The following is a 16000-nucleotide window of genomic DNA, read 5'->3' as shown; positions in this document are numbered from 1 at the left end:
TTTTTGTCTATTTCACTAATGGCCTTTTGCTCTCTTTGGCTCTTATGGATTATTCAAGTGGAGTATACAAGTTATACGAACAAGTTACTGTATTACATATAAATATTAAATATCTATAGATGGATACATATAAATAGGTGCTATTAATGGAGATGGCTTCAGTCGGAAGTGAGGTGATAAAGTAAAGAGAATAACAAACTGACAGTTAACTGGAAGTGACATGATAAAGTGTAGGAATAAGGCGGCGTTCTTGTTATTTACTCTCACTGTAATATCACTGCTAGTAAATTAATCCTAAATGGGGCAAGCTAAAAGAACCGGTTCATGGGCTAGGACTAGAGTGGTGCCAGACTCACTATTCCTACCTCCTCCTCCTACACCAGGCCAGTGTCTGTCTGTCTTCTCTACTACCTTCTTCACTATGTCTTGATAATAATATGGGTAGGATTGACTTTAACAAATTTATATGAAAATATAATAGTGTTAATTTAACCTTTATTTACGAATACCAAAGACGCGAATTGGAGGAGCCTTACAGGTTAGATTAGGTTAGGTTAGAATTAAATAATCAATCTTGTCATTGTTTATAGTATAATTCATATGTGACAAGATATCAGAATGAAAAGGATAAGCTAAAATAATAATTTATATCCGTTAGTAGTGCCTACGGGCTCACTATAGCCCGTGCTACTTAGAACTTTTAGTTCCAAATAGCTGAACCTAAAACAACAACAACTAGTGCGTGCTGTGTTATAATTCTATTAATGTTACCATTAGTTAATGAGATTTATTATTCAACAGGTAAATAAGGCAGCCGCCCTCCCTGTAGAATCTCCCTCCTGCTGTAATCCCTTAAGGAGCACTGAGCCTAAAAAACAGTGCACTATTGCATAAATAATTCAATACAATCCTTCCAGGGGCTACTGTATATTACAGTTACTACTATCACAGTAGAGAGCTAAGTTTACTGTTGTCTTTCTTTTCTATTTAGTAGATCTTTTAATTTTAATAATTATCTATTGAGAGAGTCAAAAAAATTCCACAACTGCACCATAAATTTAAAGCAGTTTCAGGAATTGGAGAACAAACGAGATTTGGGAGTGGATATATTTCCAACATTAATACCTGAGGCACACATAGGCTGGGTGATGAGTCACAATAACGTGGCTGAAGAATGTTGACCAGACCACACACTAGAAGGTGAAGGGACGACGACGTTTTGGTCCGTCCTGGACCATTCTCAAGTCGACTTGAGAATGGTTCAGGACGGACCGAAACGTCGTCGTCCCTTCACCTTCTAGTGTGGTCTGATCAACATAGGCAGGGTGACACCAGGAGCGTATGGGACGCTAGAAAACATTAGAACATCATTTAGAAGCCAAAATCAGGACTCTTTCAAGGCAATCTACACATCTTTGTTAGACCAGTACTGGAATATACAGCTTTCGCTCTGGAATCCACACCTTGTGAATGAGGCTAGGTTGAAGTGACTGAACCTCAACCCTGGAAGACAGACAAAACAGAGAACACACAAAATGCTGTTGGGAATAAACAATGTGGACGGAGATAATGATAGCAGGAAGGAAAAAAAAATGGGTCAAAGAAATGTAAGGAATACTCGTAACCCTTGCGAGTGGTCAATAAGTGGAGTGTATTAGGATTAGGAAAGGTAGATGAGGAAGCCACAACCATCCATAACATTAAGGATAGATTAGACAAGGAATTTGAGCATGAGAACGTTTAACTTGTTACGCAACAGGGCAGAGTAACAAAGAGCGAGACTTCGCTTCCCCGAAGTCACTGATCGGTAAGCACTTATGGCTGCCTGTATACACTCCCCGCTGAATGAATGCACTAACATGTAGGTTGATGTTAACACCCAGGGCATGGCGGGCGTGTCAGCCATCAACATTCTGTGGGCGTTGCTGGGTGGCACCAGGTTCAGCAGGAAGGACGCGAGACTCATGAAGCTCGTCAACTTACTCAACGAGATGTTTCGCACTGGAAATGTAAGTAATGTCACAATGGTTTTGTTAGCCGTCTGCCTTGCACAACACAGCTTCAAGTAGGACATGGAGGTAAGGGGGAAGGGTAGAGTTGGAAGGAAACGAGTGAAATCTAGTTGGAACACCGGAACGAGTAACTTGGTGCACTGTCCTGGGACCAGTTGGAAAACCAGGGCGAGTACTTCGGTGCGCTGACCAGTTGGAAAAGTGGTGTGAGATTCTTCTCCCCATGACTATGGGGAATTAGACTAATTAGCCACACGTTGGGTGTCAGATGTGAGCTATTACTTCCGAGTTGACTGCAAACTCACACAGGCCCCATATAGGGAATCCTGATGTGAAATTGGCAATCTGGAAGGTGAGAGGGCGTGAGCAAACGCCAAAGATCCAGTGCTACAGCTGGAGGTGAAGACCAGTGTGGTTTTCACTTCCACAATGCAGCACCAGACCCTTACTTCACTAGGTCGTTCACTTTTTAATTGGTGACTGGGGTTATGTGCTGGAGCCTAAGCCAGCTAAAGTCTCTCAAGGACAATTAGAATGATATTAAATGGGGCAATACTGCTGAATGAGGAATGATATAAAATGCAAGTATATTTAGCAAAAACGTGTCTATTTAACAACTTACGTTCTAATACACAGCCACCCAGTTTACGTTAATTCAAGAGTGACACTTCAAATCTGTCAAACACCACTGTTGCAGTAGGTCTCCAGACCACATCACCTAAATGGTCCATAGAGACAAGAGGCCTCGAACCACAGAACAGGTCATCATCAACAATGAACTAACCTGAAACACTTCGTGTACACTCTTGCCAAATCAAACACCAGCACATGCTATGAACACATGTAATGGAACACGACACTGTAACAAAAACTATCACCACACTAATAACGCTACAAGTAATTACTTTAGCAAAAGTCATTAAGACATATAACAACAACAACAACAACAATTGCTTTAACAATCAATGTCACCAAGACATTCAATCAATTACGTTAACACACGTCACTTGGATGGCAACCAAAACAATACAATTAATAATTAATTACTCAACTAGGCTACGTTAATTAAATCACCAACAATTATATTAATTATTTTCACTAAGAAAGTCAACAAATAATTAATCAATTAACAGCTAATGACACTATCACTCAGACGAGTGTCCAATGAAAGACAATTACGTTACTGACTCTACTGAATACGTTAATGGTTTTTCGATAACAACTCAGATGGATTACTTATCGTTTGTCCCTCAGACAAGCCACTAACAAGGTATTACACCACACTACAATACAATACACCTACACAATAATACACAAATGAGAATCAACACTTGTCACAAAAACGAAAAATAATCCAATAAGTAACAGTATAACTATGACGTAGCACATCGACATAGCAATTAATGACTTACTCAATTACTGGATCTCTGTAAAGAAATCGGAATGTCACACAGACATTAATGATCAATCACCTTCAATACACTGCACTATATGTTAACAGCCTATACCTCAAAATGTGTATATAAATCACTTGTACACACACACACACACACACACACACACACACACACACACACACACACACACAACACGTCACCTGTCACTCTCACTAGTGACAGGCCAAGGAAGGTTAAGAGATCTCACTACTGACAGATTAAACATCCACGATCCCTTTGGATCCTGACACAGAGAACTTGCTGCGAGATACCCTGATAATCCAGGATCAGGTGGTTTACTCTACCACCAAAATGATTGTACAAAATCTATATAAATAAAAAATGGAAATGTTCATTTGTTCAAAATCGCTAATCTCCGAAAGTTCTTCACCGATTCCTTTGAAATTTTCACACAACGTTCCATTCGCATCCGAGCGGGTTTTTATATACATACTATATAGATGTCATGTCTGTGACGGTAAAAAACATGCTTTTTCTGAAGAACTGTGTTTTTCATGTGAGGGAAATCTTCGAAACCTCTTTACCGATTGCCTTGAAATTTTGACACAATGTTGCCTTCGAATAGGCGCGTATTTTTATATATCTACCATATACATGCCTCACCTGTGACAGGAAAAAACATGCTTTGTTTGAAAAACAGTGCCATCTGTTGGACGTAAGAGCAACACACACAGGAATCTACGAAAGTTCTTCACCGATTGCTTTGAAATTTTGACTCAACGTTGCATTCGAGTAAGAGTGTCTTTTTATACCTACTTTAAAGATGCCAACCCTCTGACAGGTAAAAACATGCGTTTTTGAAAACCAGCGCCATCTATTGCACATAATAGTAACATGCACGCTATACTAAATATGTCACGAATTCCATTTCAATGTTTCCGATTGCATTGATAAATTTTATTTTCATAGACTTCGATTTATTTAATTTTTTATTGAATTATTTTGTGTGACATTGTGTTGGAATTGAGCTGTGTTTTTACCACTCCGTTCATTTCGTAAGTATAGGTATAGATACCACACCTGTGACAGGTAAAACTATGCTTTTCTTGAAAAAAACAGCGCCATCTGTTGCATGTAAAAGCAACACACATGTTCTACTAAATATGTTACAATTCCATATCAATGTTTCTGATTGCATAGATAAATTTGATATTAAAAGATTTTGATTTATTTTCATTTTGATTTATTTATTTTGTGTGAATTGCATTGGAATTGAACTGTGTTGTTTACCATACTGTTCATTTTTAGTGAGTATAGTTTATTTTTTATTTTTTTATCTTTTCATTTAATTTTTAAATTGTTTTTCTTATATTTCAGTGATGGGAACATCAGATCACTTGATGTTTCCTATTTTCTGATGGAACATCAGACTATTTGAGAAAACATTGGACAAGGGAGTGGGGAATGGTGGGGATGACAAGGGGACAGAAGTGAGAGATGGTGGGGAGGACGAGGGGACATGGAAGGGGGTAATGGTGGGGATGGATGAGGGGATGGGGGAATTTGGGATGGTTAGGACGATGGGATGGGGGAATGGAGAATGGTGGGGAGGACAAAGGGACAGGGGAGTAGGGCATGGTGGGAAGGAAGAGGGGATGGTTGGGAGGACGAGGGGACGGTGGAGTGGGGAATGGTTGGGAGGCCGAGGAGATGGGTGAGGGGAGGAATGGTGGGGAGGACTGGGGGACAGAGAAGGTTGCTGTGGCTCAGCAACGCACATGCGTTGCTGAGCCACAGCAATGCGTGGCCGGGTACTGCTAGTCTATATAAATAAAAGTGGAAATGTTCGTTTGTTCAAAATCGCTAATCTCCGAAAGTTCTTCACTGATTGCTTTGAAATTTTTACACAACGTTCCATTCGCATCCGAGCGGATTTTTATATACATACTATATAGATGTTACGTCTGTGATGGGAAAAATCATGCTTTTTTGAAAACTATGTTTTTTCCATGTGTTTTTCATGTGAGGGAAATCTTCAAAACCTTTTTACCTATTGCTTTGAAATTTTGACACAACGTTGCATTCGAATAGACGAGTTTTTTTTATATACCTACTATATACATGTCTCACCTGTGACAGGAAAAAACATGCTTTGTTTGAAAAACAGCGCCATCTGTAGGACCGAAGAGCAACACATGCCGTAATCTCAGAAAGTTCTTTACCGATTGTTTTGAAATTTTGACACAACGTTCCATTCGAATACGTGCATATTTTTATATACCTACTATTTAGATGCCACACCTGTGACCTGTAAAAACATGTTTTTTTTTTTTAAACAGCGCATCTGTTGCACGTAAGAGCAACACATGCTATACAAAATATGTTGCGATTCTATTTCAATGTTTTCGATTGCATTGATAAATTGAATTTTCATAGATTTTGATTAATTTTCATTATGATTTAATTATTTTATGTGACATTGCGTTGGAATTGAGCTGTGTTGTGTACCATACCATTCATTTCATTGGTATAGTTTATTTGTTTCTTTTTTGATTGTTTTTGTTTTAACTTTTCTTATTTTCAGTGCAATTGGTGGTGGAATTTAGTTGTGTCGATTGATCTACGTTTGAATTAAAATATTTCGTTAGTATTTTTTGTTTTGGTTTTGAAAACAAGAAAATGGACAACACGTTTATTTCACAGCTGCAAATATGCAACATCAGCTATGAATCCACCGGCTACAACGTTAACTGCCTTCTTCATGTTATGTCAAAATGATGCGTTTGTGAAAACCCTACTGTATTCTGAAGTGCCTACGTATTACACGTGGAATGCCAGTAGAAAATCATTTGAACGACGCAAACGAGGAGAGCGAGTCGACGGACAACCTGGCATATTCATATAAACTGCGATAGGCAGACTGTACACCGTGCATCCCAATCAGGATTAATGCTTCTTTCTTCGCATGCTGTTGGTAAATGTGCCCGGTCCAACGTCTTTCCAATAATTGAGATTTGTCAGCGGCTTAACACATGCCACTTTCCGTAGTGCATGTCTAGACCTGAATTTATTGGAGAACAGCCAATACATACACTGGGATGTATGCATTAATATGCGTTCAACACGTCACATCCAAATCAAATTCGTGCATTGTTTGCGATCATATTGACCACCGGCTCTCCCTCATCTCCAACAGAGTTATGGGAGAAATATATATCGCACATGGCTGAAGATATTATCCCTCGAATATGCAAGGAAAATTAAAATATGAACAAGGATTTCACAGTAAAAATCTACAACGAATCATTGATCATGATTGAAGATTTGTGCTTAGAAATCGCGAACAAAGTTCTCGACCAATTGGAAATGCCATCACCGAATCGATCTGCTGCTGCTTCGTTCGATGTAGAATTGCGGCGTGAACAAAATTACAACACAGGTGATCTGTTGCAGTATGAGCAATCAAATATTCATAAGCTAACGCTTGAGCGAAAAGGCATTTACAATCAAATAATTCAAACTGTCAATAACGGGCTTGGAGAAATCTTCTTCTTAGATGCGCTCGAGGAACTGGTAAAACCTTCCTAATTAGATTGATCTGGCAGCATTCGGATCCCAAAATGGCATAACCGTAGCTCTTGCATCGTCCAGAATAGCTGTGACATTGCTACCAGGTGGAAAAACTGCTACTTCGGCTTTGAAATTGCCATTGGACATGCAATTCATTCAAACTCTCATATGCAACATTTCCAAAGCAACCAGCATGGGAAAACTATTGCAGAAATGTAAACTTATTGTTTGGGATCAATGCACAATGGTGCACAAAAAATCGCTCGAGACTTTTGATCAATCATTGCAAGATTTGCGTGGAAACATCAGATCAGGCGATGAGTCACAATAACGTGGCTAAAGTATGTTGAACAGACCACACACTAGAAGGTGAAGGGTCTGGTCAAACATCAGATCATTAATATTACTTGCAAGAGATTTCAGGCAAACATTACCTATAATTCCTCGATCGACACCAGCGGACGAAATAAATGCTTGCCTGAAATATACTGTGCTTTGTTGCGCCACGTAAATACGTTACAATTATGCGTGTCCAGCTGCAAAACGACTCATCAGCTAAGATATTCTCACGTCAATTTCTGAAAATTGGGAAAGGAAACGTACCGGTTGATCTTACTTCAGGACGAATATCATTGCCTCATAACTTCTACAATTTAGTGATGTCAAAAGAAGAAGTGGTTGAAAAAGTATTTCCAATATTCAAACCAATTATAAGAATCACGATTGGCTGAGTGAACGAGCTATTCTTGCGGCCAAAAACATAGACGTCTACGAACTTACTTCTACGTCAACGAAACTCGGCTTGTTAATTATTATGTTGCGAAATATCAACCAGTCAAAACTTTGCAATGGCACGCGGCTCGCAGTAAAAAAATTAGTCAACGACATCGTAAAAGCATCAATCTTGACAGGACCTTTCAAAGGTGAAGATATCCAAATTCGTCACATTCCATTCCAACAGATATGCCATTTCAATTTAAGAGATTGTAATTTCCAATTCGATTGGCGTTTGCAATCACCATCAACAAAGCTCAGGGCCACTCTTTAGAATTGTGCAGTTTAGATCTAGATACAGATTGCTTCTCACATGGACAATTATATGTTGCGTGTTCTTGAGTCGGCAAACCAGTCAATTTCTATATCTCCAGAGACAATGGAACAACAAAAAATATTGTATACCCACAAGAATTGTGAAATTAAACATATTACAAACGTGTGCTTTCTCTTTTGTTTCTTTCCCATTAACCAGAAGGAGCCACATCAACGCCTGGCGTGTACAGCTAGTACAATATGATGAAGACCCGGGAAATTTCGTACTTACATACAGTTCACACCAGTTACGACCTTACACACAGCTGCTGCTATAGATGATGGTCGACGTGGCAGGTAGACTGGAGAATTATATCGAAGTGACCCAATACTGTTCCATCAGTATTGGAATAGTCCACCCTCCAGCTATCAAATAAATCCAGGTGTTAGGGGTTTGCAATAACGCAGGGCTGATCCATCACAGAGACACGATCCACAGAGCCCCAGTGTAAGTTGCACCAATCACTATTTTACCTGAGGCTTAATTGAACCTCTCCTTAATTTAACAATTCAAGTCAAGTCAAGGGTCTAGGGAGGGTAGACACGTGTGCGCCACGCTCGTCGAAAAAGGCTTCATATTAGGACATCAGAAGGATACAAGGGAAAATCGTTACCTAGTGATAATACGGAGTAAAACACATCGAGTAGAAAATGTCAATTTCACGGATTGTGTCCGATAGTGCAAATTAGTCAAGATCAGGGGTACGACATCAGTGCCAAGATAGGCACGATGCCGCCACACTTGGTCAGAGTGTACATAACTAGATGTGATAGTGAAGATCAAAGCAAATAGTGTATTGAATAGTGAAGAAGTGAGTCTGAACGTGTAGCAGTAGAGCTACACCGGTGGTAAGGGAAACAAGAAAACAGGGTGATATATAGCAAGAAGGTGGGGTGACCTACGCCTGGCAGCGGCGTGGACTCCAGCAGGCCTATGGGAACGAACAAGACGTCAACAGTACTTCTAATACCTATTTATGCTGTAGGATGTTGAATTGGTGGTAAGGCCTCTCAATAAGTCAGTCAATCATACGGTGTGCAGTGTTATTGCAATATAATAGTTAGTCTTGGATATAAGTTAACTAAGGGAAACGAACCTCAAGAGACAATATACGGCTCATGTGGTAACTAGTTTTGGGGCAACTAAGTATGAAAACACACTATGCCCTATAGCGGCCTGCCCCCACCTTCTCTCACCTCCCCCCTTCACCATAGCGCCTCCAATAGTACACACACAGCCTACCATCATGGAGGTTCCCATATCTCAACCTCCCACTCTGAACCACCCCACACTCCCTCCCAATCCCCCCCCCCCCACTAGCACAGACCCCCCCTCTCTCTCTCTCCCATCGCCCTTCCTCACGTCCTCTCCTCTCCTCTCTCACTCGCTCTCCTCTCACCCTCCATCTCCCTCCATCCATCCAATCCCCCCCTATCCATTCATCCATCTCTCCCCTATCTATCAACCGCTCTCCCTTTCTCCATCACTCCCTTGCTCTTCCTCACTCCCTCCCTCTCTTCCACGCCATTCCTCCACCGGTTACCCCCTCCCCCGCTGTACCGCCCCTCTCACAATAAACACACACACACAAACACACTTAAAACACCGCCCCCACTCATTCAGTACACAAACACACACACACACAAGCACGCACACACACAAGAGGAGTGGGAGAAGGAGGGACCGAGCAACCATGACAGGGATCTTGGTGGGACCGGATATGGAGGAGGCAAATGGCAACATAGAGAAGGTTTTCAGGCTGGGCATCTACAAGAAGGAAAGGAAACGATTGATAAAGGTAGTGCTCATGAACGAGGCAACAAAGGAGAAAATCCTATCCAGGAAAAGCAGACTTGTGAGGTTAGGGGGATACGAGGACGTCTTTCTTCAAAGGGACATGACAAGGGAGGAGAGGAGGAAAGTTGCAGAAGCAAGGAGGAGACGCAGAGAAAGGGATGAGGATATGGGAGCCACAGGACTCAGCTCAGTGTCTCCTGGAACCTCAGAGGGGAGTGGGAATCCCTCCCCCCACCAGCAGGCCAGCACCCCCAGGGAGGATTGTAAAAGAAGCCTCCCACCAACCATCCCCCACCAATCACCTGCACCTCCCCAGACAGTCAAGTCCCCCTTCATACCATGCCCCCCATGTTCCCTGATCCCCGCCTTGTTCCCCCCATGCCCCTTTTCTTCCCCAACCCCTACCCCAGACCCTTACTGTTCCTGCACCTCATGCCCTTCCCTGTTTCTCCAGCCTGTGCCCTTCCCACTTTTCCCACAACAAGCTCTCCTCCCTACCCCCATCCCCCTCCCTCCCGCCCCCCCTCCTCAGGCACACCTCCCCTCCCAACCCCTGACCTCCCTGTCAACCCACCCCAGTCTACCCTGCATACCCCAATCCATGACCTCCCACCACATGACCCTCCAGGTCCCCCATCCAATGACCCAACTAACCCCCAACCCCGGACCCCCTCAGTCGCATCATGTAAGACCCCCCCCCTAGCCCCCCTGTTCCAGATCCTCCCAGCCCCCCTCACACCCCAGACCCCCCAGGTCCACCTTCCTAGGTTCACCCATCCCAGACATCCCTTGCCCCCCCCCCAACTCCAGTGGAATCAACAGAAACTGAGAATGGACAGAAGAGAGTCAGCTTCAAGGTCATGTACTCGAACATAGATGGGATTACAAACAAGGCCAGTGAACTTAGGGAAAGAACACAAGTCGTAAACCCAGATGTAATTGAACTCACAGAAACAAAACTCTCCGGAATCATAACGAATGTGGTGTTTCCCCAGGACGAGACTGTAATAAGGAAAGAGAGAGAGAAGGAAGGGGAGGGGGCAGAGTGGCTCTACTGATGAGAAAGGAATGGAGTTTCGAGGAGATGGTTATTCCAGGCTGTGAAGGGTTCAGAGACTTCATAACAGGCACCATGACGATGGGAGGACCAAGAGTAGTAGTAGCAGTGATATATAACCCACCACCAAATGAAAAAAGACCCAGGGATGAGTATGACAGAAACAACATGGCAGTTAACATTATCATTGAGAGAGCAGCCGCTGCTGCCTGCAGAAATCGATCCCATCTGCTCATAATGGGGGACTTTAATCATGGAAGGATAAACTGGGAAAATAGAGAACCACATGGAGGTGAGGAAACATGGAGAGCAAAACTGCTAGAGGTGACGACTAGAAACTTTTAAGTCAGCATGTCAAGGGTCCCACGAGAATGAGAGGCAATGATGAACCAGCAAGACTTGACCTAGTATTCACTCTGAACGATTCAGACATAAGGGAAATCGATCTTGAAGCCCCCGTGGGTGTGAGTGATCACAGTGTACTGTTGTTTGTATATCTGATCGAAGAAGGGTTAATGTACTCAAGGAAGGGACCAGAAAGCAAGAGGCCGGCATTCCAGAAGGGAAACTATGAGGAGATGAGGAAATTCCTAACTGAAATAGCTTAGGGAACAGAGCTCAGAAGAAAAACGGCTCAAGGCATGATGGACTACATCGCACAGAAGTGTAAGGAAGCAGCAGACAAGTTCGTCCCAGTCCTAAAGGAAAAATATGAAATGGAGATGAGAAACCCATGGTTTAATCAGAGTTGCAAGCTAGCAAAGCAGCTAAGTAAAAGGGCGTGGAGAAACTATAGAAACAACAGAACACTAGAGAGTAGAGAAAGACACCAGAGTGCCAGGAATGAATACGTCAGGGTGAGAAGAGAGGTAGAGAGGCAATATCAAAATGACATAGCAAGCAAGGCAAGGACTCAACATAAACTGCTGCATAGCCACATCAGGAGGAAAACAACAGTGAAGGAACAGGTAATGAAACTGAGGATAGGGGCAGAAAGATTCTCTACAAACGACAAGGACGTGTGCGAGGAACTCAATAAGAAACTCCAGAAAGTCTTCACCCCAGAGCAAGGAGAAGTCCCAAAGGTAAGGGAGGGAACATCAACCCAGACACCACTAGAGGAGTTTATGATTACCAGTGGGGAGGTGAGAAAGCATCTTCTAGATTTGGACATGACAAAGGCTATAGGCCCGTACTGAATCTCCCCATGGATTCTAAAGGAAGGAGCAGAAGCTCTGTGCCTACCACTTTCCATGGTGTACAACAAGTCACTGGTAACAGGTGAACTGCCACAAATTTGGAAGACGGCCAATGTAGTCCCAATATACAAGAAGGGTGATAGGCAGGAGGCACTGAACTACAGGCCAGTGTCCCTAACTTGCATTCCATGCAAGATGATGGAAAAGATTGTGTGAAAAAAAGCTAGTGGAACATCTGGAGCAAAGGAACTTTGTAACACAACATCAGCATGGGTTCAGAGATGGCAAATCATGCCTAACAGGATTAATTGAGTTTTATGACCAGGCAACAAAAATCAGGCAAGAGAGAGAGGGCTGGGTATACTCCATATTTCTGGACTGCTAGAAAGCTTTTGACACAGTACCACATAAGAGGCTAGTGCACAAACTGTAGATGCAGGCAGGAGTGAAAGAGAAGGTACTCCACTGGATAAGAGAGTACCTAAGCAACAGGACACAGCGAGTTACCGTGAGGGGCGATGTTTCGGAGTGGCGGGAAGTCACTATTGGAGTCCCACAGGGATCAGTCCTTGTACCTATAATGTTTCTGATAAACGTATATGATCTCCCAGAAGGAATTGACTCGTTCCTCTCGATGTCTGCTGATGATGCAAAAATAATGAGGAGGATCAGGACAGAGGAGGATAGTATGAGGCTACAAGATGACCTAGACAAACTGAAGGAATGGTCCGACAAATGGCGACTAAAGTTTAACCCAAGTAAATGTAAGGTAATGAAACTAGGAGGAGGAACTAGGAGGCCAGTCACTGGATACCGAATGGAAGATGAAGTCCTTCATGAAACGGACAAAGAGAAAGATCTGAGAGTTGATATCACGCCAAACCTGTCTCCCGAAGCCCACATCAAAAGAATAGTATCAGTGGCCTATGCGAGGCTGGCTAACATCAGAACTGCTTTCAGAAACCTGTGTAAGGAATCCATCAGAACCATTTATACCACATATGTAAGGCCAATCCTGGAGTATGCAGCCCCAGCATGGAGCCCGTATCTAGTCAAGCACAAGACGAAGCTGGAAAAAGTTCAGAGGTATGCCATTAGGCTAGTCCTAGAACTAAAAGGCATGAGTTATGAGGACAGACTACGTGAACTGCACCTCACGTCGCTGGAAGACAGAAGAGCTAGGGGAGACATGATCACCACATACAAAATTCTCAGGGGAATTGACAGGGTGGACAAGGATGGATTATTTAACACGGGTGACACACGCACAAGGGGACACAGGTGGAAACTGAGTACCCAAATGAGCCACAGAGACATTAGAAAGAACTTTTTCAGTGTCAGAGTAGTTAGTAAATGGAATGCACTAGGAAGTGATGTGGTGGAGGCTGACTCCACACAGTTTTAAATATAGGTATGATAGAGCCCAATAGGCTCAGGAATCTGTACACCAGTTGATTGACGGTTGAGAGGCGGGACCAAAGAGACAAAGCTCAACCCCCCGCAAGCACAACTAAGAGAGTACAACTAGGTGAGTACACACACACGCACACGCACACACACCCTATCTCGCCCTCCTCTCTTTTTCCCTTTTACCTCTCTTTTCATTCTCTCTCTCTCTCTCTCTCTCTCTCTCTCTCTCTCTCTCTCTCTCTCTCTCTCTTTCTCTCCCTCCCTCTCTCTCTCCCTCCCTCTCTCTCTCTCTCTCTCTCTCTCTCTCTCCCTCTCTCTCTCTCTCTCTCTCTCTCTCTCTCTCTCTCTCTCTCTCTCTCTCTCTCTCTCTCTCTCTCTCTCTCTCTCTCTCTCTCTCTCTCTCTCTCTCTCTCTCTCTCTTTCTCTCCCTTCTCTCTTTCTCCTCTCTCTCTCTATCTCTCTCTCTCTCTCTCTCTCTCTCTCTCTCTCTCTCTCTCTCTCTCTCTCTCTCTCTCTCTCTCTCTCTCTCTCTCTCTCTCTCTCTCTCTCTCTCTTTCTCTCCCTTCTCTCTTTCTCCTCTCTCTCTCCCTCTCTCTCTCTCTCTCTCTCTCTCTCTCTCTCTCTCTCTCTCTCTCTCTCTCTCTCTCTCTCTCTCTCTCTCTCTCTCTCTCTCTCTCTCTCTCCCCCTCTCCCTCCCCCCTCTGTCTCTGTCTCTCCCTCATAGGGAAAAACATGACAGGGAGACAAACTCGGGGAAGCAACCACAGGGAGACAAACATGGCAGGAACAAACTCAAAGGAAGGGGAGAGACAGGAAGCCTGGATTAGGTGTAACATTCCAGCAAATGTGGAATGAATTCAATGAACAACTGAAGGTAGTGACGAAAACAGTAACCAACCTTCAGGATGAACTAAGAGCAGCAAAGGCGGAGATAATATGCCTGAAGGAGACTCCTCCCCTCATACCAGACACAAACCATCCCTCAGGGAATTGGTGATGCTCCTATTGAGGGGACTTCTACAAAACAACCCTCATTTGCAGAATTGTTTTAAAAGAGTCCTGTAGCTAAATCTGCAGTTAGGGAAGTTGCCATGGAAGTGACTTCTTCTCAGGAAGCAGATAGAAGTACAAGACAGCTGATAGAGTGAAAGAGAGAAGTAGTAATAATAGTAGGCATTAAGGAGCAAACAGGGACCAGTCCAGTGGAGAGGAGAGACAAGGACAAAAATGAAGTTAATGAGATCCTTAAAGGAGTAAAGATGTAGAGGCCTGATCAAAATATTGAAAAGGTTTTCAGGATTGGACAATATACAAGGACAGAGACCGATTGATAACGGTGGTATTCGCAAGCAAGAGAACAAAAGAGGACTTGTTAGCAAGGAAGAGCAGACTAGCAATTGTACAGAAGTTTAAAAAAGTATTCCTGCAGAGGGATATGACAAGGAACGAGAGAATGAGGGCAGTAGCCGCGAGGAGGGAGCGCAAGGAGAAAGAAAGGAGTCAAGAAGCCACAACCCCAAGCTCTACAATCCCAGATGGGAGTAGAGAACCCTCCACAAGCAGCTAAACAGACACAGTGAAAGAAGCACCACCCCACCCTCCACCAAATAGATGTCCTACCTGCCCCAACCTCTGGTGCCCAAGGTGCCTACCTAGGGGCACCTTCCCAACCCCGAGCCCTACAATCCCAGAGGGGAGTGGGGAACCCTCCACAAGCAGCTAACAGAACCCACTTCCCTCTAACAGCTAACAGAACCCACTCCACTCTAACAGCTAACAGAACCCACTCCCCAGAGGGGAGTGGGGAACCCTCCACAAGCAGTTAACAGACACAGTAAGAGAAGCACCACCCCCCATCCTCCACCAAATTGATGTCCTACCTGACCCAACCTCTGGTGCCCAAGGTGCCCACCTAGGGCACCCTTCCCCCACTCACCCCTCCCCAGGATCTCTCATCTCCCTTACCCGCCAAGCCCTCCCTAATCCCCCCATGCTCTCCCTTCTCCCCCACTCCCAAGCCCTCCATTCTCCCCACCTCCCTAAACCCTCCAGTAACACCCCCCCCTGAGCCCTCCCTTCTACCTCACTCCTCTATGCCCTTCCTTTCCTCATCCCCCTCAGCACTCCCTTACCCCCAACTTCCCCCCCCGCAAGCCCTCCTTCCTCTTCTGCCCCCCCCCCAAGCCCTCCTTCCTCTTCTGCCCCCCCCCCAAGTCCTCCTTCCTCTTCTGCCCCTCCAAGCCCCCCATCCCCCCAAGCCCTTCCTCCTCCCAAACCCCCCTTCCAAGCCTCCCCTTCTCCTACCCTTTCCAAAGCTTCCCCCTCTCACCCCCCCCAAGTCTCTCCCTCTCACCCCCAAGACTTCCCCCTCCCCACCCCCAAGCCCTCTTTTCTCCCCTCCCCCCCCCAGGCCCTCCCTCCTACACTACCCTTCCCGTACCAGATCCTCACAGCCCCCTCACAACCCA

The 16000-nt window shown here is 44.2% G+C and overlaps 1 protein-coding gene across 1 annotated transcript in view; it reads left to right on the top strand.

The window, feature by feature from the left end:
* LOC123767222 (methyl farnesoate epoxidase) overlaps positions 1-16000 on the top strand; it is a 211364-nt gene that overhangs the window by 125791 nt on the left and 69573 nt on the right. Inside the window, exon 5 of the mRNA XM_069304726.1 lies at positions 1884-2009. Coding sequence (XP_069160827.1) covers positions 1884-2009 — 126 coding nt within the window. The remainder of the gene's footprint in view (positions 1-1883; positions 2010-16000) is intronic.

Source organism: Procambarus clarkii, chromosome 53, assembly GCF_040958095.1.
Source record: "Procambarus clarkii isolate CNS0578487 chromosome 53, FALCON_Pclarkii_2.0, whole genome shotgun sequence".
Classification (NCBI taxonomy): domain Eukaryota; kingdom Metazoa; phylum Arthropoda; class Malacostraca; order Decapoda; family Cambaridae; genus Procambarus; species Procambarus clarkii.
The sequence above is the reverse complement of the archived record's forward strand: the minus strand, read 5'-3'. Positions and strand labels throughout refer to the sequence as shown.